The sequence below is a fragment of the Rhincodon typus genome, chromosome 4 (genome assembly GCF_021869965.1).
Source record: "Rhincodon typus isolate 14 chromosome 4, sRhiTyp1.1, whole genome shotgun sequence".
In the NCBI taxonomy this organism is placed as follows: Eukaryota; Metazoa; Chordata; class Chondrichthyes; order Orectolobiformes; family Rhincodontidae; genus Rhincodon; species Rhincodon typus.
In genome coordinates, this window is record NC_063335.1 from 10,955,936 (window position 1) to 10,980,701 (window position 24,766).

General features: G+C 40.5%; 2 protein-coding genes across 4 annotated transcripts in view; one reads left to right on the plus strand and one right to left on the minus strand.

Annotated features, from left to right (window-relative positions):
* The window catches only part of enpp2 (ectonucleotide pyrophosphatase/phosphodiesterase 2), a 105,398-nt gene extending 87,520 nt beyond the window's left edge, over window positions 1-17,878 (plus strand). For both annotated transcript variants that reach the window (XM_048595807.1, XM_048595806.1), the window contains exons 23-26: window positions 1,440-1,517; window positions 3,110-3,242; window positions 12,561-12,714; window positions 16,030-17,878. In XM_048595807.1, the coding sequence (XP_048451764.1) occupies window positions 1,440-1,517; window positions 3,110-3,242; window positions 12,561-12,714; window positions 16,030-16,200 (536 nt within the window). In that variant the 3' untranslated portion in view covers window positions 16,201-17,878. The remainder of the gene's footprint in view (window positions 1-1,439; window positions 1,518-3,109; window positions 3,243-12,560; window positions 12,715-16,029) is intronic.
* Window positions 1-24,766, minus strand: part of LOC109934864 (CCN family member 3-like) — a 133,709-nt gene that overhangs the window by 86,247 nt on the left and 22,696 nt on the right. The window lies entirely within an intron of this gene.

Here is a 24,766-nt window from a genome sequence, read left to right on the forward strand (position 1 = left end):
TTTGCCAATATTTGAATTGAGGCCTTTTCCCAGAACAGTCGATTTCAAACTCACTTTTTCCTCATTTAAATCGAGAGACTATGGGGTAGATTTGTGTCTTCACTAAATGGGTTGTAACCCGACTGATTGTATCAATGGGATGATAATCGGGTGGGGTCTATAAAAGATAGATGATTTTTATCACCGCATTACAGCGCAGGCAGTGAAAAATACAAAGCAAATCACTGTAAATCTCAAACAAAACTAAGATATGCTGGAACTATTCAGCAGAACAGGCAGCATTTGTTGTAAAATTAAAGTTTCAGGATAATAATCTTTCATCAGTGAAAATGACAATTAAACCCAAAACATTTGAGCATTGGAATACTTGAACATGCGATTAGAAAAGAGGACTTTTTAAATATTAATTTAACTTTTGTACTGCTGTACTACAATATTACAAGACAAAGCAACATACTTGATTGGCATCCAGTGCAGCATCTTAAACATTCACCTCCTCCACCACTGCTGTACAGTAGCGTTAGTGTGTACTATGTACAAGGTGAACAGTAGCAATTCCACCATGCTACTTTCAACAGCACCTTCCAAAGATGCAATCTTTATCACTGGGAAGGACAAGAGCGGCAGATACATGAGAACACCACAGCCTATAAGTTCTGCTCCAGGCCTCATATCATCCTGACTTGGAACTATACTGACACTTCTTCACTGTCACTAGGTTGAAATTCTGGAACTCCTTTCTTAACAGCACTGTGATGTACCTGCCCCTGCACAAACTAAGCGATTCAGGAAGGTAGCTTTCCTATACCTCCTCCAAGGCAGTTGAAGGATGGGTAATAAGTCTTAGCACCCAAATATCTTGAGCAAATAGACTAAAAATTGAGCATTTAAAAGCATTTGAATAAGCTAGTGTTCCAGATGGAACCCTCACTATGGGTCACTTTACCTAATTTTGAGAGCTGCTCTTAATTCACCTTGTTTATGATCGAATGATCCAATTTTTGCAATTATTCCTAACTCCTGAGGCTTTTGATCCAATCAGAAGAAGAAAAAAATACTCTGCTTCCTTTTAGTGGATAATTCAACTGAGACTGAAAAATGTTTCCCTTTAGAGATTAGTCAAATGCAAATATCAGACTGGGATTGAAACCTATTTGCTTGTCATTTTAGCCAAATAGAGGAGAATTTGCTTGAAGTGTACGGTCATTTCATAAATGACATTGAACAGTTTCTGCTTTGGAAAATTTCATAAATATGATTCCTCGTAATTATTACTTTCCTATCACCCCCACCTGAATCATGAATCGTTCTTGGAACTTCTCTTCTGTATTTCAAAAGCATGTGTTTCAAAAATACACAGATTATTTGATTTGCTAATTTTTATACTTTATTTTCGGATGTAAATATTTTGTATACTAGAAATATCTCTTATTTTGCAGCTCTTGGTTCGTCACTTGATGCTAAATATGATGCCTTTCTAACTTCAAATATTGTTCCAATGTATCCTGCATTTAAAAGTGAGTATTAATGCTGGAAAGCCAAAAGGGAAGAAAATGACAAATTAAGCAGACCTTTGGAGCTGGATTTAGTTAGGCTTATGATGATCTTATCCAAAGGTTGGAGAACTGGCCAGGAATCCTTGACAATTACTTGGGAGGGTGATATATGATAAAATCAGGCACCTCTGGGCCTCCCGCGTGACTGAAGTTCCTAGTGACAGAAATCCCATGTACCTTAAGCTGCCAGTTAATCAGATTTAGGCAGCTATGTGTAATCACCAAGCCAGCCAGAGTGACAACTGCTGACAGCACTGCAATTGCCACCAATGACAAGTGATGGTAAAACCGAGGTCAAGATGCTGGGAGTGGGTGGGTCAAACATGAGGACTGGAAGTTGCTTGCTCTCAGTGCCCCTGTCTCCTTCCTGATGCTGGGTCCCCTGATCAGGCACACGCACAGTTCACAGGGACACCTTCTGAGAAAGTTAGGAAGCCATCTGGCTCTTGTTGAATCCCTGAGACATCACTGAATTGCAATGGCCTGACCGATAATGGGTGTTGGGGGGAGTGGGGATCAAAACTAGAGGGGCATAGGTTTACAGTGAGAGGGGAAAGATTTAAAAGGGACCTAAAGGGACAACTCTTTCATTCGGAGTGTATGGAATGAGCTGCCAGAGGAAGTGGTGGAGGCTGATACAATTACAAAGCTTAAAACGGCATCTGGATGCGCACATGGAAAGGAAGGAGTTTAGCAGGATATGGGCCAAATGCAGGCAAATGGGACTCCATTAGTTTTGGATATCTAGTCGGCATGGATAAGTTGGACCAAAGGGTCTGTTTCCGTGCTGTACAACTCTACGACTCTTGCTGTATGAGCGTAGTTGATGTCCTGCCATTGGTGCCTGGCAATGCCATGGTCAGCTCCTTCCACCCTTTACTATAGGGATATCCTCCCACTGCTAGAAGACCGAACTGAGCACCACATTCATGGATCCTTCTGACCGGCTCTTAGTTTCACCTTTTTGTGGAGGTGCTGGTGTTGGACTGGGGTGGACAAGTTCAGAAGTCACACGACACCAGGTTAGAGTCCAACAGGTTTATTTGAAAACACAAGCTTTCGGAGTGTAGCCCTTTCGTCAAGTGAAGTCTTTCCACCCTTTTGTTGTTGAGAACATGGTAATTTGGTTTGACCACTAGATGGAGTCAGAATCACTTTTGTGTTTGACTGGTTACTCTAAGGTTGTGATCACTTGTTAATGATCCCCTCCTTGCCAGTGATTCAAATTGGACTACCTGCTCTGGGCTGTCCTCAGCCTAGTGAAGAGCAAAGTAGTTTTTAGCTGTGCTAACAGCATAGCATGGAACTGTTAGTTAATGATGTATGAACCTAAGTGTTTCCAGGCTGCTCTACAGCCTTTCAATTGTATTTGCAGTGCTTAACCAAGCTGTCAATTTCATATCATTAATATATAATGTTTGTGAGATGGCCATTTTAAACAGAGGCTCACCTTGTTGCAAAGTAATGTCTGTTATGTTTGAAGCTTTGTGTTTATTAATAATTGTCCTGTCTTCATCAGCTGCTTTATTTTTGTTCTGATTGTTGCTATGCAGGAGTGTGGAACTACTTTCACAAGGTAATGGTGAAAAGACTGGCCACAGAACGGAATGGAATTAATGTCATTAGTGGTCCAGTGTTTGATTATGACTATGATGGTCTCTATGACACACTTGATAAAGTAAAACGGTAAGCCTAGTCTAGTTTTAGTCTTATCTAAATATAAGGCAGTGCATTTTATTTGTATTTTCATAGGCCGATCCCGTGGTGACCTCAGATTAGCTATTTGCCGATACCAATACGCTCTCGATTAACTGTGCTGACCCCGCTCAACACATAATACAGGGCCTGCAAGCTCGGTTTTACTAATCTGATCAAATCTGCAGGCAATTTGTCTGTAGGACAAGATTTTGTTTTTGTGATGCTTTCAGGCAACCTTTCATTTTTAGTGAAACAAAAGCCAAAGAGCTGCTTATCAAAAGTAACGTCCATTGTATTTGAAGTTTTGTGTTTGTTAATAATTGTAATGTCAAAAGTGGTGCTGCTGCAGCCTACAACACTCTAAGAATTTCCAACTCATTAGTTAATGAAAATAAGTTACAAAGTTCCTGTTATGAAATGTGTCAAGAGGGTAAATCCTTTTTCTTTTCCTCTTTTTACTTGCTCACTTGAGACCCTATCCCATTGGTTTGTCTTAGCCTATATCTTCAGACTGACCGAAAAATTCTTTGGTGTTTCCCCAACTCTTGTGTCATTACTTCACCATAAAGCTCCATTTCCCATCATAAATGGGGTACTCTGTTTCAATTCTAGCCATGTAATACTGCTGGAGTGAGATCAATCCCATGTATTTCCTAATACCTTTTCACCCATAAGATGTTTGTGTGAAGGTAGATTGTTGAGCTTCAAAGAGCCTAGTGACACAAAAATTTGCAAGACCCCGTTTTTCTTTCTTTATTCATGAGCTGGGTAGGCCTACGTATATTGCCCATCCTAGTTGTCCTTGAGAAGGTCCTGGTGAACTGCCTTCTTGAACCACTGCAATTCCTATGATATAGGAGTGTCCACAGTACTGTTAGGAGGAAGTTCTAGGATATTAACCTAGTGATTGTGAGGAATAGTGATATAGTTCAAATCGGGACAGTGTGGGGCTTGGAAAGAAACTTGCCTGAGCGAGTGTTCCCAGGCTTCTGCTGCCCTCCTGGATGCTCGAGGTTATGCATTCACAAAGTGCTTGCCAAGAAACCTTGGCAGGTTGCTGCAGTAGATGATGCACATTGCTGACACTCTGTCACTGGTGGGGGGAGCAGATATTTAAGGTTGTGGGTGGTGTGCCAATAAAGCTGGATGGTCTTCAATTTCTTGAACATTCTGAAGCTGCATTCCTTCAGGCACATGAGCCTGCTGAGTGTCCACCTCTTAGGAGTGCGAGCCGTACTCCTGACTCGTGTCTGGTGATCTGGCTTTGGGGACTCAGAAGGTGAGTTACCCATTGCAGAATTCCCAGTCTGTGACCTGCTCCTGTAGTTGCATTTACATGGTGAGTCCAATTTGGTTTTTGGTCAGTGGTAATCATGAGAATGTTGATGGTGGTGAATTCAGGAATAATGATGTCATTGAATATCAAAGGGAGGTAGATGAATTCTCTCTTTTGTTGGAGATGGTCATTGGTTGGCACTTGTGTGGCCTGACTTTGTTTTCAGTGCAGACTTGATGGGCCAAGGGCCTGTTCTGTACTGCATGTCTCTATGACTGTAACTTTCTCTTAATCAGTGCAAATCTGAATGTTGTCCAGACCTTGTTGCATGTGGGCACAGACCACAATATCTGAGGACCATCTAATCACACTGAGCATTGGGCAATCATTAGCAAACATAATCAATTCTGACCTTATGTTAAATTGAATGACATGAAAGCAGCTGAAAATGTTTGGGCCTAGGGTTCTACCCTGACAAACCCCAGGACTGAGATTATTGACCTCCACCAAGCAGAGCCATCTTCCATTGTGCTAGGTAAGACTCCAACCAGTGGTGAATATCCCCCAATTCCTAATGACTTCAATTTAGCCAGAGCTCCTTAATGCCACACTCGATCAGATTCTGGTTTGATATCAAGAGCTGCCACTTTCACCTCACTTTCAAGTGTGCCATCAGGATTGACAGAAGGTGCAAGAAAAACAAATAATGGAATAGGAAACAAATGACGGAAGGTTGTAATGAAAGGAGGATGAAATAAAAAGCAAAAACCTTTTCATATCATGAACCATAACAGTTTGGCCAAGAAGTAAAATGTATGATGTCCTTATAGATCTGTGTAGGAGGTACTTTCCTGAGTAACCTACAGTAACCTACACATCAGGAGTAAGAAAGGAGGAACTGAAGGACTAACAATGATAAATGGGCAGTGACAAGAAGGGAAATAGCTACAGAAAATTGCGAAGAAGTAAATGCTAGTAAAACTGGGGGCAAAAACGTAGTAGTAAAGTTCTCAAATTATCACCAGCTTTTAAAGGAATACATCCTTGTTGGATGATTAAGTTGATTGCCATGAACAAACTGGCATGATGGGTTTGATGTGGTGGCACTGCTGGCAGGGCTTGCACTCCCAAGAGCTGGATGCTCAGCAGCCTCAGCACTGCCACCAGAAGAGATGGCCACAGCTGGGGCTGTACATGGAACAGCAAGACCGATCTAAGGACATGAGCCCTAATGACCAGGTAAGTAAGGTCACAGTGTGCCAGGACCAGCAGGCAGCCCCCTGTGAATTGAAGGGATGGATTGTTAAGGCAGGAGGTGTCACATGCTGTGGTAGGTCATTGTTTCCCTGCTGTGGATGAAAGGATGTTAGGAAGGGAGAGCCCCTCCATGCCAAAGTTGGGGGGAATAGTGGAGGGCTGCTACAATACACTTGGCAGTCCCCACATGTGTCACTGGTTAAATGAGAAAGGTCATCAAGTGGCTTAATTGGTCTCTGAGTGGGAGGGCTATTCTCTGCTCACAGCAGGTTTGCAAGCTGTTGGGAAGACAGCAACTGTCTGCATCATTTGATGCCTATCGCACTTCTCAGGCCATCCCTTAAGGGCAGGTAAGATCCAGTCCATTAATCCACCCCACTCTATTATGTAGGTATTGACACCATGTCTGTGCAAAAGAAATAAAACAGGTTGTACCTATGAAATGGGCCCGGTCAACAAAGGTCTGATAAACAAAAGAAAAGATGTAGATAAAGGATCTTTTAAGGTTTTGAAAAGTGCAAACAGTATCAAAAGCTGTAGAATAGTGTGGTGTAAATTTAAAAAGAATAGAAAGAGAATGGAAAAGCAGAACCAGGGAGAAAAGGCAAGAGGAGGGCTTCAAATCTCTTTGGAGTTAAGTTTTTCAGTGAACATTTATTATGTAATAAGAGTTAGGGTTGGTCCTGAGTATTGATATAATACCAATCACTGTTTCATTATTCACAGCCAGCAAGGTAAAAATATTTCTAAAATCTATTGACCCAAAGAGAATAGGAAACCTTTGATTCTTCTGCCAATCTAATGGTTAAAAGCCGTGATGCTGTTGGTTCTGCTATAACGTAATAGTTGCGTTCCTGCACAAATTCACATTATAGAAAATCGCACTGTAGAAATAACGGGGCTGATGGGAAAAGCAGGATTAGGGGCAGACTGCCAAAAAAAACTGACTCAAGGATCACTCAGAAGCCTAACACAAAGGATCGCACAGTTTGAATAAATGTTTAATTCATATCTAATAATGAAATAAAAGTAAATTTCATACCTTATCTTGAAAAAAATGTCAAAATGACTTGAAGGGGGGGTGGTTTTGAGGTTGCTCTGTCATTAATGCAGGGGCTGAGGGTCATCATCATCATCACCTTCAGGTGCAGTTGTGGTTGCAGGGTTAGGGTGAAAAATAGTTAATCCAGAAGCGGGTGGCTGTGGTTCATTGTCTTCTGGCTGTTTCTTGGGGGTTGGCTTAAAAAAGACATCCAGTTTTTGCTGCTTTGCCCTTTTTCTTTTTTCATGAAGAAGCTGCTCATGGGATGCCAAATAAGATCTTATTCCATGAACTGCTACCCTGCTGCATTCTGCATTGTAATCATTGACCTCTGAGAGCTGAACTGCTTCTCAATTTCCCTCAGAATAGAAGACAAAACAGAAGTGGAAAGCTGTCATGATGCTGCATCCTGAACTTCATCTTCTTCATCCACAGCTTCCACTTCCCCATCAAGCACAAGTTGTTGTAGATCAGCTGTAGAGAGGTCTTCACAATGGGACTCAAGAGCTCTTCAACATCCTCACTCTCCACTTCTTCAAATCCAACTTGCTTTGCAAGATCAACACAATGTTCTTTGGTTCATGGGAGCTGCTCTGACGGATCAAAGCCTTTAAAATCTTGAAAAGAATCTGGGAGAAGTTTCCGCCAAACTGCATGCAAGCAGTCTTTACTGACATCACCCCAGGCTTCCACGATAAGGTCAATTGCATTCTTGATGTTAAAGCTCTTCCAAAATTGAAGAACACTGTGTTTATCCCGCTCAGTGGCTGCAATCAGCCTCTTAAATGTGCACCTTAGATAATAAGCTTTAAAAGCTGCTACTGCACCCTGGTCCATGGGTTGATGGAGGGAGGTTGTGTTTGGGGATAGAAATAGCATTTTGATGTTTTCAAAAAGCTCAGCAATGGTTGGGAGATGGTTTGGCGCATTATCCAGACTGAGGAGAATCTTGAAATCCAAATTTTTTTTCCTGCAATACATTCTAAAAACATCCTCCAAAACATCAACAATAAGGTCAGGAAAAATTGCCCCATCATCCAACCTCTTTTGCTTGACCTAAAGTAGAGGAGACTCTTTCGGCGTTAACATTGCGCATGCTCAGGACAAAGCCCGCAAAACGATCATGTGATGTCGACACATACTCCTCCACGCACCAATGGAATCGCGTTATAGCCAACACATGTTTGCATTTTAGAAATAGCGTTCCCCTATTCGTCAGTCGTGTTATAGCTAATTTGCATTGCGGGAACACGTGTTATAGCAGAACAGACTGGTGTTACACCAGGTAAGGGAGGGTGAAATAGCTTTCCTCTTTTCCCTTTTCTGACAGTTTTTTTTTAACTCTGTAAAGGATATACTTGCCAATTTAATGAGTTCTTAACTGTTTATACACTGTAGCCATAGTAGAACTAGTTAGAAATGTTTTCCTGAGTTTGCTCACACAGGTCTCTCACACACACGACCGCATGCACTATCCAGTTTGCTGGTGGGTGACTTGGCTAGCTTCAGACTGAATACTTTAATCTTATGACTTCTTTGGTATAGATGCATCTGATGTAATGATGTAGATGGCCAATTTGGTTATTCTAGCGACAGCAATGATGAATTGAACTCTTTTGGGGAAGTTGCCATATGCAAAAGAGTGTCCCTGGATGGTCACAGTCATCAAATTGCGCTTGAAGGTTATCAGGTTGGTTGGAAAGAAAGGGAAGCAGGAGACACCTTTGTCACCTCACTCAGTGCCTCTTTTGCTTATCTTCAGTTTTGCTGAGAAAACTGGTGCTTAAAGCATTGAATGGGTTGGCTTCTCACTTGTCCTTCCCTCTCCAACTGCCTAGGGAATCTAGTTAGGTTTATTGTCGGTAGGTCAATAGATCACGCCCGGAAACTCTCTTTACTAGGATTTCATTGCCCGGGATATCGGGCTTTAATGACTTGTCTCCAATACTTGAATATTATTGCCTTTGCTTATGGAACAGCAGATATGTGTCCTTCGTATTCCCCACAATGTCATTGTGTTTGGTGGGTTTAACAGACTTGCTGCTGTTATACCTCAAAAGATAACCATATTTAAACAGAACTCAAATCCACAGTTCTATGTGACAGCATAATTTCAGTTAGTCACACTCTATAAAATTCACATACCCAATGACTATCTCTCCATATTTATACAATCAATTCATGCTGAATTGTGTTCCTACCCCGAAAGCAGGAGGCCTGTGTTTAAGTCCCACCAGCTCCAGAAGTGTATAATAACATCTCCAAGCAGGTTGATTATCTGTAGAATGTAGAGTAGGATCTTGTGGTGGAGTGGTAGTGTTCCTATTTCTGGTCCAGAGGATCCAGGTTTAAGTCCCACTTAGCCCCAAATGTGTCACAGCATGTCATGGAGATCTATAGCACAGAAAAATGCCCTTTGACCTACTGGGTCTGTGCCAGACATAAGCAAGCTGTAGAATGTACAGTAATGTAATCTTGTTAGCCTCTCTTTTAACAAGTCTGTTTTTAAAGGTTCAGTTCATGTTTCCAGTCAATGAGGAAAATCATTATTTGACACCAAGTATGTTTTCATGATAATGTCTTTACACATTTTCCATAAATTTGTCAGTGTTTCTCTACATAAACTGACTTCTTTTTCAGCAAATAATAAGCAAACTGTTAAGAAATTATTGAAATGCTTACTCATTTAAACTGTAGCATAAATTATCCATCACCTTCAAAAGGAATGCTCACGATATGTTTACAGATCTAATTCATTATCAGTTTTTTTATAGACAGGTCACTTTGCTCAAAGATACTAAAATTTCCATGAAGCTATTTGTCATTTGAGAGTTCATTTGTTGGCTTGGAAAGTTCCACTCTGCGATGTTAATGTGAGCAAATATGGGTTGGCTACCAGCTTAAAATTAACCAAGGAACTTTAACTTCTGAACACTGACATTATTGCTTGGTTCCTATGTCAAATATTTACAGAACAGTATTCAAGGAAAGGGAGTACTCCAATCTAATGCTGTAAAATTTCAGCCAACATTAGTATTTGCTGGTAAATCCTGATTATAATGTGTTAATAGTGGAGCCTTGTACATGCTTGCTGATGAAGCGTGCATTCCCCTACTATTAAAAACATTATAATCCAGTTTTAAAAACTTCAAAGGAAATGAAAGCATGTCATGAGGTTGTTTGAATTGTGTTGTGGCATTGACATAGTGTTATACTGAAGCTGATGCAAACTCAGTCATGTTGACTCCTGGAGGGTCATTTCGCACTATTTGGCTTTAGTGCATACAGGCCAAAACTGCTGCTTTTTCACTTGCACATCCAAAACCATTTTGGACAGATACAAAATAACAGTATGGTATATCCTAAATTATTAAATTTTGAAAGGCTTTCTTACAGCAAATGGGGAAAGACTGCTGGAGAAGCTGAAGGTGAGGATCACCAAAACTAAAATTGAGAAAATCTGGAGAGAGATTAGGATAGCTGCCTTTATACACAGTCTTCTTTGAGTATGGTACATACATGTCTGTGGTTGAAGAAGAGGCTGTCACATCTCATTACTGCAAGATTGCAGAAATTTTGAAAGTTGCAGAAGATAGAGGGTTATGGGAAGAGGCAGTAAAATTAATTTTGCATTGCTGCAGAAAAATTCTGGCAATATCTTTTAGTTTGAAAACTTCTATGGTTTTACTCCTCCACCACACTAGAAAAAGTTTAGAATATCCGTGACCACTAAAGATGAAAATGCCCATATTTCTAATTGACAAATCTAGTTGAACTTTCTCAGGGGGTCACTGGGCCAATGCCTGTGAATATGATCTATACGGAGTTACAGAAAATGTTGTTGAATTGTTCACAAGAGGTCATTAGCTAAAATGACAGCACGTGGAACTGAGTGTTAACCTGATAATATGGGCAGGTAATTATTTGGGAGCTAAGAGACAAAAGATAGTGATAAAGGATTCATTTTATGATTGGCAGGATTTGACAAATGTCTTCCCAAGCATCCATACTGATGTCACGGTTTCTTATCACAAAAATGTTCATTACTTGGAATAAGGAATAAAGAGTTGTGTATGATATCAGTAGAGATCAATAATGTTTTAATTTTTTTAAAATCTGAAAGCAGGTATTTCCTAAAGAAAGGAAGCCACAAGGCTCACAGCTTAAACTAAAATAAAAATTTGCTGCACAGAAATCAAAATATCTGAATCAGGTCACAACTTAACTGGGAAAAGTTTGCTGATAATCATGCTGCACTGTTCCACAATCCATTACAAAATGTATACTATAACAGTGAGACCACTCAAAGTGATTGATTTGCCTGATTCACAGGACAAAAGCAATTCTTAATAGGTTTTATTAGTAAAAAAAAAGAAAACACAAAACTTTAATGAGAAGTGAAAAGAAAGAATTTCCAATCAACTATTACTCACCCCTTAGAAACCTCAAATACACGTACACACTCATTCATGATTATGACATACAAAAGGCAAAGTGTTTAATACGTATACTGTGGATGGAAAAAGAATATAGATTGGGTAAACATGATTCCAAATATCAAAAGTTTAGACCATATGGAGGCAAGTTATTTTGTGTATGGTACCTTAATGGCTACCATCTCTGGTTTGAACTCTCCTATTTCCAATATGCTTTAACGATAGGGTTTTATATCTAAAATTCTTTTGCTCTCTTTTTTGGCGATACCAGAGATCCAAATCACTATTAGTCGACTTGCTACATTAATGAGAGTTTCAGCTCTTTTTGCCAACTCCCAGAATTTCAACTGAATTCTGCTGGAAGAGATGCTTCATTCATTGCAGCTTATTCAAAGGTCTCAAACAAAACTTGAATGCAGAAGCCCTCTTCCCCTCCCCTCACCCCAAACCTGTTCATCCCTATAATTAACTGGCTGTTCTTCGTTTGCTAGAGTGTTCACCTCCCAGCCAACCTGGTCACATGATTACTTACTGGAACCAAACAACTGCTTCTCCAGAAGTCATACCTAATTCTTGAAGGGACCAACACCCATACAGAATATATATTCCTTTTCCCTAAATGCGTTTGGATCAAGACATTTGTATTTCTAAGCTTGCAAGTGGCCGTAACTCTGGAGACACAATAATTCTTATGGATGGGAGTTGGCAGTTACCAAGGAACATTGTTGTTTTTTTCTGCTGATTTAGTCTGTTTATGGTGAATGTTGTTCAGTGTATCAAAATGTGAGAATATCTACTCTGGATTGAAGAAAGTCATAGTGTGATTTCTTGGAGCAGTGGAACGGCAAGGGGATTGAGATATTCCTGTACACAAATTGTGAAAAGCTGGTGCATGGTTAAAAGGTAGTTCAAAAATAATGGAATATTGACCTTTTTAAATCAAAACTGGTGAAATTGCAAAGCTTGGAACTGATGCTTCAGTTGCATTTGCCCTTTGGTCACTTGTGTTGATGGAATACTGGAGGTTGTGTTGTACAGCAACCATCAGCAAGTATGTGCTGGCCCACAGGGGAGCAGCACAGATTCATCAGTATGTTAAAAGGTTACATTATGTGAGTCACTATGTCAGAAGAGCTTGTCATAGAAATAAATACAAGGGTACGCTTTGTTTACCAGTAGGGCAGTACCCACAAATCTCAGTCTGAAAATGCACTATTATTATGAGTTGCTGGGTTACTTGCTTGACCTTCCTAACAGACAATTGAAAAATATTCAAAGTTTGTTTTCTCTTTCAGGCAAGTTGATGGATCAATCCCAGTCCCAACTCATTTCTACAGTATTATTACCAGCTGCCTGGATAGTACTCAGCCTGTGGACAAGTGTGATGGGCAACTCACTGCGTCATCATTCATTCTTCCACACAGATCTGACAATGATGAAAGTTGTAACGTAAGTGGAGAAAGCCCTGATGTGGAGGTGCTGGTGTTGGACTGGGGTGGACAAAGTCAGAAATCACACGACACCAGGTTATAGTCCAACAGGTTTGTTTGAAAACACAAGCTTTCGGAGCCTCTTCACCTGAAGAAGGACTGAGGCTGCGAAAGCTTGTGTTTTCAAATAAACCTGTTGGACTATAACCTTGTGTCATGTGATTTCTGACCAAGTGGAGAAAAGCAGAAGCATTATATAATACTATGTAATAACCATTGTGTAATAATGAGAGGAAGGAATTCACTCTGAAGAAAATACCCCAAGAGTCAAATTCATTAGTTATGGGGTCTTTCTGGCCCTGAATTACACAGTATATACCATTACAGTTTTTGTTTTTTCTACTAACCAACTTGATAGAATGGCTATAAACACTTATGTTGGTGCACGGGAATAAGAACCACTGTTAACTATACCTATGTACTATAAAGGATCTGTGGTTTATAGGTGAGGTGGCTAAATACCTATCAGTTTTAATTGAGTTTTTGTATCATATAAAAGTGCACAGAATACTGAAGGAATCAAATTGAAAATTTAGACAAGAAATAATAAAATGGTTTTAGCCTGAGAAATTTCATTTTGGAGATGGAGGCAAAATAGATTCAACACCTTAAAGGCTTCACTGTGGATAAATATGAATAAATATAAAAATAAATGTAAGTATTCACACTGTGTATACCACCTTATGTGATACTGTACCACACTGACCAGCAACATCCAAGATGCAAGCTCTTCTGTATTATGAATTAGCTAATCTGAGCTAAAATGGCAATGGGAATGCTTCCATATATAAAAAGGTTCTCAACTCTGATCAGCATTTGTTGAGCCCTGTTGAAGAACACAGGTCAGGAACCTCGGCTCAGTTTGAATAGTCTATAACACTGACTATCGAGGTCATTAAGTATGGCTATTTGAGAGATGTACTGGCTGCAGGGACCAATCCAAAGAATGGCATCAGACATAAAATGTTCAGACATAACTACTTGGGTAGTGGTATACTCGAAAAGGAAAAGGGAAGAAAACTGAAAGATGAAAGTCATGGGCCAAACACTGATAGAAAGGAATTCTTTCTCAAGAAATATCACACAATGCAATACTAAAGTAATGATATAAAAACTCAGTAACTGTGATAGATATTTAGCTACCTCACTTATAAGCCTCAGATCCATTACAATACGTAAGTATAGGTAACAATCAATATATGTTTCTTATTCCCAGACACCAGTGTAAGTATTTATGGCCATTCTGTCAAGTTTGTTAGTGCAGAAAACTGTTCAAGGATGTATGCTGTGTAATTCAGGGCCAGACAGAACCATCACAAATAGATTTGACACTTGGGTCTTGGACATTTTCTTAAGCGTCATTTCCACACCATTTTCACCAATACCAAATTCCCTCGCAACAACACAGTGAACTGATTATTTAACAAATGTGTTTAAGTCCAAAATGACTCCTCTTCTGAACCTCATATAATACAACACAGGTATTTAAGATACATATCGACAGGACAAATCCTGTGTGGTTAATGATGAAAAGAAATGGATTTTCTAGCAGTTTGAACAAAATATGAATATGGTTTCAAGCTAAAAGATGTAACGTTGGCTAAATCATTAATTCGCTGTGCTGTTGTGAGGGTTTGGTGTTGGTGAAAAGCTGGCCTGAGAATGGGAGAGGAAGGAATTCACCCTGAAGAAGATGGCCGAGTGTCAAATGCACCATTAGGACAGGGAATACCTCCTGCCTGATCATCAGAGGCACATACTGGAATGGGTCCTCGAATTATTAAAATAGTTTCATCGTTATTAGAAATGCAGTGTGTTTATATGCATGTATGTGGGCCAAATCAAATTCTGTGTCCATACAGAGCAAAAGCTAGTCGGTGTAACCGCTTAATGGAGCAAAAACTTTTAGTGTGGCATGAGCAGACCCACACTGCCAAATGTCCTCGATGCCAAAGTGACCAGTTTCCAACAATTCAGTGTCAAACAGGAGTCCTTGTTATGCCACATTAGCAACATGGATGGAGTGTTCATGACTTTCAATTTGTCTAGCAACCAAGTTATGGACTGAAAAGGTTTGAAAGCAGTTCTAGCGAAAACACAGGACATGAGACGACAGGATAATGATAAATACTAGTTTGCATAGCCAGCTTAAAGCCTATTTTAATTCTCAAACATACCAAATCCAGTTGCCTGCAGGAGTTTTTGTGCATGTCCATAACAATGATTAGATGGATGAGAATGGAGTGAAGTTATGCATTAATAACCTATGGAATAGGCAACTCAGTGGCTTATGTATGGAATAGCTTAGTGTGGGGGACATTCAGATCCCATCAGATCAAAAGGTATCTGGAAGGAAAAAAGCACCCAAATTGCAGTTATATCTGGGATGTAACATCTGTAGCATGTGCCTCAATAAGTCAATCAAGAACCATGATGAAGCCAAATGGAATAGATGGACGGTTATTGGAGGGAAAAAAACTGTCAGAAGGAGTGGAAAAAAAGTGTGCTACCTTGATATTTTGTGTCAAATCGTGGGATGTTATTAGTGCACAAGCTTCATCATATCATTCAAAAATGCAGAATCTCCAATTCAGTGGATGGCAGGGGAAGGTGCTTTGTTGTGGAGAGATGTTTGAGAAAGTGAAATTACCACACTTGATCCAGAGTGGGATCCTTCAGATGATGCCATGGCCAAAGTGACTCAGAGTGAATTCAGTGACTTCTTTACATCAGATAGTGAAGATAAATTTGATGGGTGTAGAAATGCTTTCATTGTGGTTAAAATTTGTGCAATTAATTTATTTGTAAACCATGCCACATTAATTTACTATAGAGTCCCAACCTCTTTTAATCACATTTTAACTAGTGAGCATCCACACCAGCAGTTTCCCCTTTTCTGGCAGGTTTATTTACATGCTAATATCCATGGTATTGTAATATCTTTTATAACATTCTGGATTGCTATATTAGTGAGCTGACAACACACTCAGTTTACAGTTATCTTCTTGAATGCATACCAGATTGATGGGATGAAAGTTTTTCTCCCTCTGGTTGTCTGCAAAGGGCTTGCAAGAAATATACACACATTAAAAAGGGGAAGAGAGAGGCTGTGAGGCTCAACAATGTTCATTGTATAATACATATGGAGTACTGTGCTTTCCAACATACCAGTTAGCTGATGTGCTAGCTTACAACTAGCATGTAGTTACATTCTATGTATAGAACAATACCTTCACAACAAAAATACATCTAGAACAAATTTTGTATATTTCAGAGTAACGATGATGAATCAAGATGGGTTGAAGACCTTATGAAGTTACATACAGCACGTGTGCGTGACATTGAACACCTCACTGGTTTGGATTTCTACCGCAGGACTAGCAGAGCTTACCCTGAAATCCTTTCTTTAAAGACATTCCTACAGACGTTTGAAAGTGAAATCTAAACCTCTTGTGTATTTGTTGTTCTCACAGTACATCTTTTCCTTACAGGTGTATATTTTTTTAATACTTTTTTGTATTTATTAATTCAAACCATAGAATATTTTAAAGGCTGTTACTTCAAAGCTTTGCACCTAATGTCACACTTAATAACAAGCATGTGTCTTCTTCCCCACCTTTGTCATTATTTAGCTGTTTGAGTGATGTTTGTGTTTAACTGTTTGTACTACTGTGGCTTTTGTTTTTTTGCCTAAGATTAGGACTGGAGCCTACAGGATTAAAATTTGCATTGATAAAAATCCAAGATTATTCACTGCATTGTTTGTTCTGTAATTTCTGTCCTGCATATTATAATAGGACGTATAAAGCAATTATATTTCAATGTTGCTGAGATGAGGCCAACTTATATTTGTGCTTCATATGCAAATTGTGTCACAATTATTATAAACCTTAAGTCAAATTGCAACAATGGTGCTTTGATTCGGGAAGAAACAAATAATTTGCCCGTCAAAGAAGTAAAATGTTATATTAAATGTGAAATAAGCAAGCTCCTACTTACTCTTCCATGCACATTACAGAGACGCTGTTAGCAGAAAAGAACTATGGGACCTGAGAGGTCTAAAGGGAATGGGAAAAAAGAAAATAGTATAGTGGCTGCTTTTATCTTTTGAGGGGGCATCTTTCCTCCTTTGATGTTTGTTCAGAGTTTTTATTGGAATTATTATGTGTATAGATATGTTCTGGAATAAACTGCGATCCATACAACATTTTCTTGAAACCTATATTTTAAAAATGTGCTTTCTTCCATGACAGTAAATCTTGAGACAACCAGCTTGCATTTTAAGAGTAATCTTACATTAAATATGCTACAACTTGAGCAACAGGCAACTGCAGTGGCTTTTTGAACAAGGAATTCAGGTTTAAATATGCAGTTCAGAATAAAGATCATGAGAATGCTTCACAATTTTCCTGATTTTTTGGGTGACGGTTCTCATGATGGTCTGCCTCAGTGGAAGAGCTACAGAAACGGTAGTTATACAGTTTTCCAAGGGTAGAAATGGGAGAAATCGTGTGGGAATAACACCTTGTCTTTTTTTTGAAGAAATATAAATTTGAAATTAAAGCTTCAAAAAATGAATAAATTAGCATGAATTTAACAAGCATAGAGCTAAGTTGGTGCAAAATAGCATGAGCTGGCATACAATGTTGAAGCAACTTGGCTAGAACATTACACGTAAATGTTCTGTTTCAGTTTTGAGCATGTTTCTGGGATATACCTGGGAAAGCATGAGGTGTGAGCTGTCTCATGTATTTGAAAAAAAACAAAACAAGAAACAAATTTGTTTCCTCTTCAGTTTAGCTTTCAGATTAAAATAGTGCCTGGATTTCTCTTTCCTCATGGATGTGGGATCTGTTTCAGTTGAAATACGCACAAATTCCAGAACAGAAGAACTACATAAAAACTTGCCAGATAACATATACAGTGTGTTCTGATAATGAATTGACTAAATAGTGTTTTGTTCATTTTGTACTGCTATCTCCATGTTTTCCATTTATACTGAACTGGAGGGAGTGTTGATACAGAATGTACACAGTTGAATTGCCCTGGCACAATAGGTCATTTCTGTGTAGTGGGTTTGTAAATCAAAATGGAAACAAATAAACATAATCGTGTAAAAGAAACTTGATCATTGTACTGTAGTATTTACTTTGTATATGTTCATTGCTTTTGGAATAATGTTCAAAACATAATGTGCAGCCAGGATTACTAAAAGCACTTTCAGTAGATAAATTTTGACATCAATGTTTCTGCTCATTGGACAGAACACTTCCTGTCGTGTTGACTCTGAAATGTAGATGAAAGCTGGTTGCATAAGGCTGGCCTGTATTACTCATGAGTTCAGTCAAGACCTTTGGACATAAAGCAGGAGGAGACTCACTATCATCCTTCATCAGTGTGAATTCCACAGTGAAGCATCCAACAGTTTGAAGTCGGCTTTAGATGTGAAAGAATAAAACTTTTAGAATGTACTTGAGATGTGCACTTGTCTTCAGTTCATCCCACAGTGCTCTGTCAATTAAATTACGGTCATTGCCTAAATCAACAATAATGTTCACTTCATTACCACCAACAATCACTAGGGATTTCTCGTGGCTGCTCCTAATGACTGGAAATGATGTATCCATGTTTACTATTCATGTCCTGACTCTCTGCAGCACTTTCAAATTGTCTCACAGTTGTGTTTCTTCAATCTCTCCTTCCTTTTCAGGGTTTGGCAGATTTTCCTCTCTGTCCAGTTTTACTTCTGCAATTGTTCAAAATGGTCCTTACTCCCATTTTTTTTTTGCATTTCTTCCCCCTGGCAGACAGAGTAGCTACATCCGAAACCTTCCCTCTCACTGACTGTTGCAGTTTACATTTACATGCACCTGGATTCTGTTTTGGGTAATTCAGTTAACCTCAACTTTTGTTGTGCTGATGGAAGAGGTGGGACCAGGATTTCATACTGTCCACCCACAGCTTCCAAAATGGCTGCTATTCTCAAAGTGTAACCTTGTCTTCCTGCAGCTAATGTCTCAATACATTTGATTTGCAGTGTCAATTTACCTGGTTCATCCTCTGGCTGTTCAAATCCATTGCAACTGGATTCCAATCATCTAGTCACTGCCACAAGTGAGTCCAAATTGAGCTCCCGCTTTCCTTTCTTCCAGTCTCTGATGGAAAACAAGCCTTGGGAATGTGGAATTCGGTGTTCTTCGAAATGTTCACTCTACATTTTTAACTCATCTTTTCTGTTAACATCTTGAAAGACTCCCTCACTGGTGCACCCACTTTGAATAGAAACAAGGCATTCACTGTGCTCTGCATCACCCTCACCCCATCCAAAAATAGACTGTGACTGTCAGTGAACACTCCAACTCCACCAGCCAGGCTTTCCATTTCACACTGATGGTGGTGGCATCACCTGATAGATCAGAGATAGTAGGAACTGCTGATGCTGGAGAATCTGCGATAACAAGGTGTAGAGCTGGATGAACACAGCGGGCCAAGCAGCATCAGAGGAACAGGAAGGCTGACGTTTTGGGTCTAGACCCTTCTTCAGAAATGGGGGAGGGGAAGGGGATTCTGAAATAAATTGGGAGAGAGGGGGAGGCGGATAGAAGCTGGATAAAGGAGAAGATAACTGGAGAGGAGACAGACAAGTCAAAGATGTGGGGTTGGAGCCAGTAAAGGTGAGTGTAGGTGGGGAGCTAGGGAGGAGATATGTCGGTCCATGGAGGACGGACAGGTCAAGGAGGTGGGGATGAGGCTGGTGGGTAGGAGGTGGGGGTGGGGCTTGAGGTGGGAGGAGGGGATAGGTGGGAGGAAGAACAGGTTAGGGAGGTGGGTACGAGCTGGGCTGGTTTTGGGATGCGGGAGATTTTGAAGCTTGTGAAGTCCACATTGATACCATTGGGCTGCAGGGTTCCCAAGCGGAATATGAGTTGCTGTTCCTGCAACCTTCGGGTAGCATCGTTGTGGTACTGCAGGAGGCCCAGGATGGACATGTCGTCTGAGGAATGGGAGGGGGAGTTGAAATGGTTTGCGACTGGGAGGTGCAGTTGTTTGTTGTGAACCGAGCGTAGGTGTTCCACAAAGCGGTCCCCAAGCCTCCGCTTGGCTTCCCCGATGTAGAGGAGGCTACAGCGGATAGATCAAGCAGCTCAATTCCCCAGACAACAGACAGATCAGTTCCAGCAAATGCCATGACACAATAGGGAAACATTGACGAAGTGGTAATGTTACTGGATAAGTAACCCAGAACTCATGTTAATAATCCAGGGATTTGGGCATGAATCCCATCATGAATTCAATTTAAATAAAGTCTCCAATTTGAAAGATAGCCTAGCGGTGACCATCATTGAAAACCCAAGTCATGCACTTTCCGGAGGAACCCTGCCATCTTTTCTTGTAACTCTTAGAATCCCTACAGTGTGGAAACAGGCCCTTCGGCCCAACAAGTTCACACTGACCCTCAGAGCATCCTAGCCAGACCCATCCCCCTATTACCCACCAAATCTACACATCCCTGAACATTATGGGCAATTTAGCATGGCCAATCCACCCAGCCTGCGCATCTTTGGACTGTGGGAGGAAACCAGAGCTCCCGGAGGAAACCCACACAGACACGGGGAGAATGTGCAAACTCCACACAGACAGTTGCCTAAGGGTGGAATCGAACCCGGGCCCCTGGTGCTGTGAGGCAGCAGTGCTAACCACTGAGCCACCTCTAGATCCACTGACTGACTCTTAACTGCCATCTGGTCAATTAGGGATGGGCAATAGATTCTGGCCTACCACCAGTGCCCACATCCTGTGAAAAAATAAAAAAAATTCTATTTATCTCCATCACAGGCTTTTTTAAATTCATTCACTGGATGAGGGTGTTGCTGGCTGGGCAGCATTTGTTGCCCACCCCTAATTGCCCAGAGGGCAGTTCAGAGTTAACCACATTGCTGTGGGCCTGGACTCACATGTAGACCAGACCAGGTAAGGATGGCAGTTTCCTTACCTAAAGGACATTAGTGAACCAGGTGGGTTTTTCCTGACAATTGATTCACAGTCATCATTAAATTCTTAATTTCAGATATTTTTATTTAATTCAAATTCTGCCATGGTGGGATTCAAACCCAGGTCCCCAGAACATTACCTGGGTCTCTGGATTAACAGTCCAGCAATAATACCACTAGGCCATCGCCTCCCCATCACCGAACAAACAACATGGGAAGTTACAAATGTAATTATCCGACACATCATTTTATCATTCACATGGGCTGACTCCTAGACACGTGCTTATCTGACCTTCTCCTCCCAGGTTACATGACCCCATACATGGTACAGACTACTTGACAGCTCCTTATCCAACTACTGTAGAGAATCTTGAGTCCACACACACAATTAGCTATCATCATGACACTTGCCAGTTCTGTCAAATGACACTTGCTCACCAAAAAACCTGCTCACCAACACTGAGTTTGGATTCTGTTGACACAAGCAGCTACGGACTCATAGTAGACTTTTTCCAAATGAATCAAAGAGCTGAATTTCAGAGGTGTAATGGGAATTACTGTCCTTGTCATCAAAACAGAACTTGAATGAGTGTGGTATTAAGAAGCCCGAGAAAAATTGTAACCAATACGTATCAGGCGAGAATTCATCTCTGGTTAGAATGATGCCTAGCACAAAAGATGATTAGTTATGGTTGTTGTAAGTGAATCATTGTAGTCCCAGGGTATCTCGGCAGGAGTTCCTTAGAGTAATGTCCTGGCCCAAACATCATCAGTGACCTTCCCTGCATCATAATGGCAGAACTGGAGATATTCACTGATGATCACAGTGTTGAGTAGCATTTGCAACAATAGAGTCTAATCACCTCTTCCTGACATTCAACATCATTACAATTGTCAAATGCGAAGTCCTCAACATCCTGGGGTCATCATTGACCAGAAAAAATAATTGGGCATAAGCTGCAGAAGTGCTATGATTACAAGGACATATCAGAGGCTGTGTATTATGTAGAGCTACTCAACTCCTGACTCCCCAGAGTCTTACCTTATTATCCACAAAGAACAGACAGGGGTATGGTGACGTTTATACACTTGCCCAGATAAACACAACTGCAAAAACAGTCAAAGCTTGACACCATCCAGAATAAAGCAGTTTGCCAGATTAATACCCTGCCCACCACTGGTAAACAGTGCTACCATTTACAAAATGTGCAACAGAAACACATCAAGACTTCTTTAGCAGAATCTTACAGGTTCTTAACCCATATCATTTAGAAAAACAAATGCAGTAGGTCCATGGCTACACATCTGCAAGATGCACACTGTCCTGACTTGAAAATGTGTTGTACTTCCTCCGTGGTTGTTGGACCAAAATCCTGAAACTTATTCCTTTCACCACTGAATGAGTTTCTAACACTAATGGACTCCAGCAATTCAAGAGACAGTTCTTGCCATCTTATCAAGGTGAATACATATTAGCCTTGCCCTTGACACCAGACTCCTAAGAATGAATGAAAGAAAAATTCTAATAAAAAATCTGAATCCACCACTTATGCCATGTAGATTTCACACAAGAAACTTGTTTTTAATTCCTGGGGTAAGGATATATGTTATTAGCTTGTTATTCCTAATGTACACACACATTACTGCTGATCTAAAATAACACATTATGTTACCCTAATAAAGAAACAGAAAATGCTGGAAAATCTCAAAGTCTGGTAGCATCTGTAGAGAGAAACAGAGTTAAAGTTTCAGGTTGATGAACTTCCATCTATTTTAAAAAATCATCAGCCTTAAACGTTCAAGCTGTTTCTCTCTCCAAAAGCACCTGCTGAGTATTTTCAGCATGTTCTGTTCTTCTTCAGCTTTCAGGTATCTGCAGTATTTTGCTTCTGTAATCTCTGATTTTACAAGTTGAGACTCAAGATCAGCTCATGACCTGGATTCTTTATAATTGTGAACTTGAGCTGAACACTGCAATGAGAAGCAATTCAGAATTTTCAATTATCTTTGAATTCTGCCCTCTTACTAGCCATGTCATTGTGAATATTTATCTTGCAAACAAAACCACACCTGTTCTGCAACAAATTTTCTGCTGATAGAGCAGTCAGATCAAAGATGAAGTGGCAGGATTTATGTAACATGCATTTCTTTAGCAATCACTTCTTTCATACTACGTCTGAGGAATCTGATTTTTTCTCAGCTTGATCCAATAGTTTTCCAATGGTGCTCAGAGCAAAGTTCCATTTGTTAGCTCGGTCTCTTACCTTTCTGAATTTCAGAATCAGATACACAAAGGCCAGTGTTGTGAAAAAGAGAGGCAAGATGGCTTTCAGGAGGCAATGATGCAATGGTACTGTCAGTTGTCCAGGAATCCAAAGTCCCTGCTTAACATGCATTGGTATGTCTGCCACCATGGCTGATCATGAAATTTGAATTCAATAAAAAAAATCTGAAATTAAAATCTGGTTTAATGGACCCCATGGAGGTGAGGAGGAAGACTCCTGCAAGAAAGGGCTGGTTGGGGATAAGTAGGGGGTTGGGGCTGGGGCTGGGGAGGAAGATGGAATCCAGTCTCAAATTGAGAAAGCCATCATTGATGATGGATCTAGTGATTGACAATGATTGTTGACTTCCTACTTTGATCACTTCTGTGTCTCACTCCCCACCGACAGCTCCCTCCCCATTATAACCCTACTGTCTTTGTGTCCAACCCTGGAGAATCTATCCCAGAGTTACCAACTATGGGGAAGAAACAAGGGACACATTGCTGGAGGACAAGTGATAATTGGGAGTTGAGGGGAGCTACAGCTGGAGTGGCAGTGATGAAAAAATGGATGCTATCATCCTACAAGAGTACAGCAAGTTTGTACTCCATGGTACCATTGCCACTTCAGCTGGGCAGAGCCTCAGTAATCCAAACAGTGTATTGGAGGATATTCTACTGGACTACTATGTGACAATGCACGTTTCCTCAAGCTCTGATACCTCTGGGCATTATCAAGTTCAATAATTTTAGGCCCTAAACTCTTCCATGTCCCAGCCCCCTACCCCACACACCAGGCCTTGTTACCACATAGCCTGCCACTACACACCCCCTGTTGTTAGTCACTAACAGTCCCCATTAACAACTATTCACCCTCCCAGCCTGATCGTTAGCAGCTCTTTGTCTGTCCAACTGCTCTTCTCTCTCTTTAGACTCTATCCTATCGTTTACTCCCTACCCCATCCCTGCTCCCTTTTTTCTGCATATAAACTGATGTTTTCCCAGCCACCATCAGTTCTGAATAAGGGTCACTGGACCCAAAATGTTAACTCTGTCCTTTTCCTTCACAGATGCTGCCAGGCCTGCTGAGCTTTTCCAGCAACTTTGTTTTTGTTCCTGATTTACAGCATCTGCAGTTCTTTTGGTTTTTATTATCTTTGATGTATTTAGCAACTCTGCTAACCACTGACTCAATAATTGAAGTTCGTATAATGACAAACAGTGTCTTCTCCACCATTTGGTTCCTGCAGTCTGTAGCTAGGCAAGGGAGAGACAAGTGTGAGAGTGTGGGTCAATATATTTGGCTAATGTAATTGGCAGCATATGCAAGCTGAGGGTGTATAGCAGTGCAAAGGATCTGAGGAAGGTGTGGTGTAGCATTAGATGACAGGTATATTTCCCAATTGATGGAAATTAGAGTTATAGAGTTATAGAGTAGTACAGCTTAGAAACAGGCCCTTTAGCCCAAACTTGTCCATGTTGACTGTGGTGCCCACTCAGCCAGTTCCAATTGCCTGCATTTGGTCTATATCCCTCCAAACCCCTCCCATCCATGTACCTATCCAAATGTTTTTTAAATGTTGCTATTGTACCTGCCTCAACGACTTTCTTTGTCAGTGCATTCCAAACATGCACCACTCTCTGCATGGAGAAGTTGCCCCTCAGGTCCCTCTTAAATCTTTCCCTCTCACCTTAAACCTATGCCCTTTAGTTTTCAATTCCCCATCCCTGTGAAAAAGTCTATATGCATTCATCCT